At 36.7% G+C, this 3,764-nt stretch overlaps 1 protein-coding gene across 2 annotated transcripts in view; it reads right to left on the reverse strand.

The window, feature by feature from the left end:
* Positions 1-2,098: 2,098 nt before the first annotated feature.
* Positions 2,099-3,764, reverse strand: part of LOC108572902 (uncharacterized MFS-type transporter C09D4.1-like) — a 22,471-nt gene continuing 20,805 nt past the window's right edge. For both annotated transcript variants that reach the window (XM_017935237.1, XM_017935236.1), the window contains one exon: positions 2,099-3,438. In XM_017935237.1, the coding sequence (XP_017790726.1) occupies positions 3,177-3,438 (262 nt within the window). In that variant the 3' untranslated portion in view covers positions 2,099-3,176. The remainder of the gene's footprint in view (positions 3,439-3,764) is intronic.

Genomic DNA, 3,764 nt, shown 5'->3' on the forward strand with positions numbered 1-3,764 from the left:
ACAATCACAGATACATCACTCTGACGTGACGCGCACACATTTCCGGTTCTGAGACTATGCACATCGCCGAAACAATTTCGCATCAATTTATACACTCGAAGAGGTTAAAGGAATAACGCGTCGTTTATCGACAATTTATTTACAAAATGGAGGGTCAACGAATGATAAATGCGAAATGAAAAATAGCGGAAGTCTTCGTAATATCGTTGCTCGAATTATTTTGAACTTTCATTTTCTATCTAAGTAAAAAAGTATGGCTCGAATTTGGAAGACGAAAAAAATAGCAAAGCAATTCTTACGTGGATACGAAAAAATTTTCGTTTCATTAAAAAAGATTGCTGATACAGCAAAATTAATTAAACGAGATTGTAATAAAATCTTTCACGATTCCCCACGCATTCTTTCTACTGCGAAACTTCCGATTTCTATATTTCATTTTTATCTTTTTCCTCGAATAGAAGCACGTACTCACGAATTCTATCTACCTTGCAACATTTCACAATTACTTAACAATATAGACTCAGCACACGTTAACAGTTTAATATTGTCTTTGACACTCATATCGAGATATGGTAACTATTGTAACGTATGGACAGCTAATATCGTCCAACTACAGTTTACGGAGAATTTGCTTGAACATCTTGCACATAGATACATCGCCTTGAATAAACATACATGTAAACGTCAATATTACGAAAATATATACATATACATATATCTATGCACGTGTGCCTATATATCTGTAAATCTTTGGACTGTTCATTTATTCTGTGATGCACTAGAAGGATTCGTAACAATTAATTGACTACCATTCCTGAAAGTTTCCTGTTTGAAAAAACGTTCCTTAATAATAAATCGATCTCTCAAAGAAGATAATACAAAACTAACCTCTTAAAGTGACAACTTCAGAATACAAGTCAATGTGAACGGTGCAATTTTCTTTCGACTATCTTCGTGCCTTAAGAATACTATTGAAAATAAAAAGAAAACTGTGTCTCGTCAGACTTAAATCCTTAATTCCCTGCTACAAAGTTATTGTCCATTATTTTTCGTACCTATTCGTTTCTACGCATGGCCCCGCAACATTAGGACACACGATATCATCTATCAAAAATAGTACACGTACATCGGTGATAACGATCTACAATAATTATACGCTTATACGGTATTCACGCTGTTTCCTTAATACTCATTTTGTACGTGGAGGTACAATTATTGTCGTTTCTTTTTTACGGAATTATTACACGAAACTCAACACACCACGGAGACTGAATAATCTGGCAGCAGTCAAACGGCGATTATCGATTGTTTCGTAATATCGAAAATATAGAATCTAAGAATTATCGGCATTACCGATAAAATTACTTTGAACTAGAGGAGAAAATCGATGTCAGGTATCTGTTAGCGTGTCTAAATTGGTCTTTTGCGCGGCAATTAATTTTCCCTCCTTGGCTTCGTGTTAAACAAGGTTAATCGAAACTGGAGGTGTTAGGTCTGATCGCAAATCGAATTTCTGTGCTAGTGAAGCAATCTGCAACTTCGATGTCTCGCATATTCCGCGCGTTTCTAGGTTATCGAATTATCGAAAATTGTTATTAAACTTGATGGTCCATAAAAACTCCATCGTTCGCTACACAATTTTAACCATCGACATAACCTATATCATATGTATCATAGAATTGAAGTTGAAAGAGACTCCACTCGTTTGCAATAAGCGCACCGCGAATTTCAAGATTCCAGTGAACTTGAAATACCATAAAAACGTAATCTCATCTATATATTTCAGCGGAAGTCTCTGAAATACATCTCGCAAGATCGATATCTGACAAATTGCGTCAATTTTGTTACAAATGACCAACTCGACTTCGATTAAAAATTCGAAAAACATTATAGATAGACTACATATTGAGGAAACACGATTTCTTAGGCTTGTACACCGCGAAAGATCGAGATTTAGAGATCTACTCTATTCTTGTCAACTGAAACATTTACACGAGTAACGAGAATACGTAGATTTATGCGTTATTCGGATGCACAGCATCACGATCATGTTTTTCTGGAAGAGTCCAGTCGCTACAAGAATTATTGTCACTAGTATTATCATTTCTGTTTCTTCTTGGGCGACCACGAACGACTATTCATTTGGAATGATTTTCAATAAAAATGCTAGGTCGTTTCGTTTCGATTCGTATCGTTCGAGGTTTCAACACGCAAAAGCCACGTCCAGATGAATTTCTAAACCGACAGATCATTTGGTAGGTTCATCAGAGTCTCAGAAGACAGTAATACTGATGGCACTGTCGGTGGAATAAAGAATCTTGGACGTAGAACTTTTACAATCCTCGAACTTCTTGAGTAGTAAGACAAAAGTCTTCGATCCTTAAAACTACATGAAAACTATCTCTGTGCAGCTTGCTCTACGTTCGACTTTCTTTCGTTTTGAAATGCAATACAAGAGTTTTAGACGTTATCTAAACGCGATAGAAACGTTCCACTGTACCGTAGAGTCGTCACAGTGGAAAGAAGAGGAAAACAAAGGCAAGGAAAGCAAGTTTGAGCTTTGAGCATAAGATATTACGATTAATCTCATTTATAAAACAAATTCTTCTCTTCTTCACAGCCGGACGAGTGGACGTGGAATATTCCAACGCGATTTCAGATCTTGAACCATGCCCAACGTTATCGTTCACTTATCTCTCTGTGTACTACTGTTGTTAGTACTCGAATCTTCTTGTAACTCCTGTTCACTTTTTTTCATATCTTTTTGTTTCTTTTTTTAGTTATAATCTACCTCGTCAGATTTTCAAGACTTAATATCGTGTCATCATACACACTAATCTCTTTGAACGTTCCAATAAAGCCAATTAATTACACTCTCTATCTTTATAACCAGATATCAGTTCATGTTACTGCACTAATTGAAACAAAACGTATATTGAAAATATATTAACAACAACAACAACAGTAGAGTAACGTGGGCTGGAAGGTCCTGAAGAATCTCACCAGGCAATCTCATAGAATTAAACATTTTTAACAGCCTTTAATCATTCATTCTCTCTCTCTTTCTTTTTATCTTTTGTTAAAAATATCCATCCTTGGACTTGGAAGCTCTATTCTCGTAATATCATCGATCGTAAAAAAAGACTAGTCGATCGTTCTCCGTTCTCTATCAACGCTTAAAATTTGGCGTTCTGCCTTCGAAGATCATTGGGGATGATGATGGTGAGAACGGACCCGATGGTAAGCGTGGCGCAGAGGAAAGTGTTCGCCCAGAATACACCCCACATGCTCATCGAAAAGCTGTAGAGGATCGTCAGGACGATACCAAACACTTGGCACACCGCGTTCAGAAGGCCAACTGATGTCCCTTCCGGTTCCGGGTACGTCAGCTCCGCGGCGAACTCGAAACCTACCGGCAGGTAGCCGGTCATGAAGAATCTGGAAAATTTGAAAAGCGGAAAGTTGAAAATTGGAAACTTGGAAATTGGAAAGTTGAAACTTGGAAATTTGAAAATTAGGAAAGCTTGAGAAATTGGAAGCATGAGAATTGGAAGCTTGAGAATTGGAAGCATGAGAATTGGAAGCTTGAGAATTGGAAGCTTGAGAATTGGAAATTTGAGAAATTGGAAGTTTGAGAATTGGAAAGTTGAAACTTGGAAATTTGAAAATTAGGAAAGCTTGAGAAATTGGAAACTTGAGAATTGGAAATTTGAGAATTGGAAGCTTGAGAATTAGAAATTTGAGAAATTGAAAACTTGAGAATT

Source organism: Habropoda laboriosa, unplaced genomic scaffold, assembly GCF_001263275.1.
Source record: "Habropoda laboriosa isolate 0110345459 unplaced genomic scaffold, ASM126327v1 scaffold102, whole genome shotgun sequence".
In the NCBI taxonomy this organism is placed as follows: Eukaryota; Metazoa; Arthropoda; class Insecta; order Hymenoptera; family Apidae; genus Habropoda; species Habropoda laboriosa.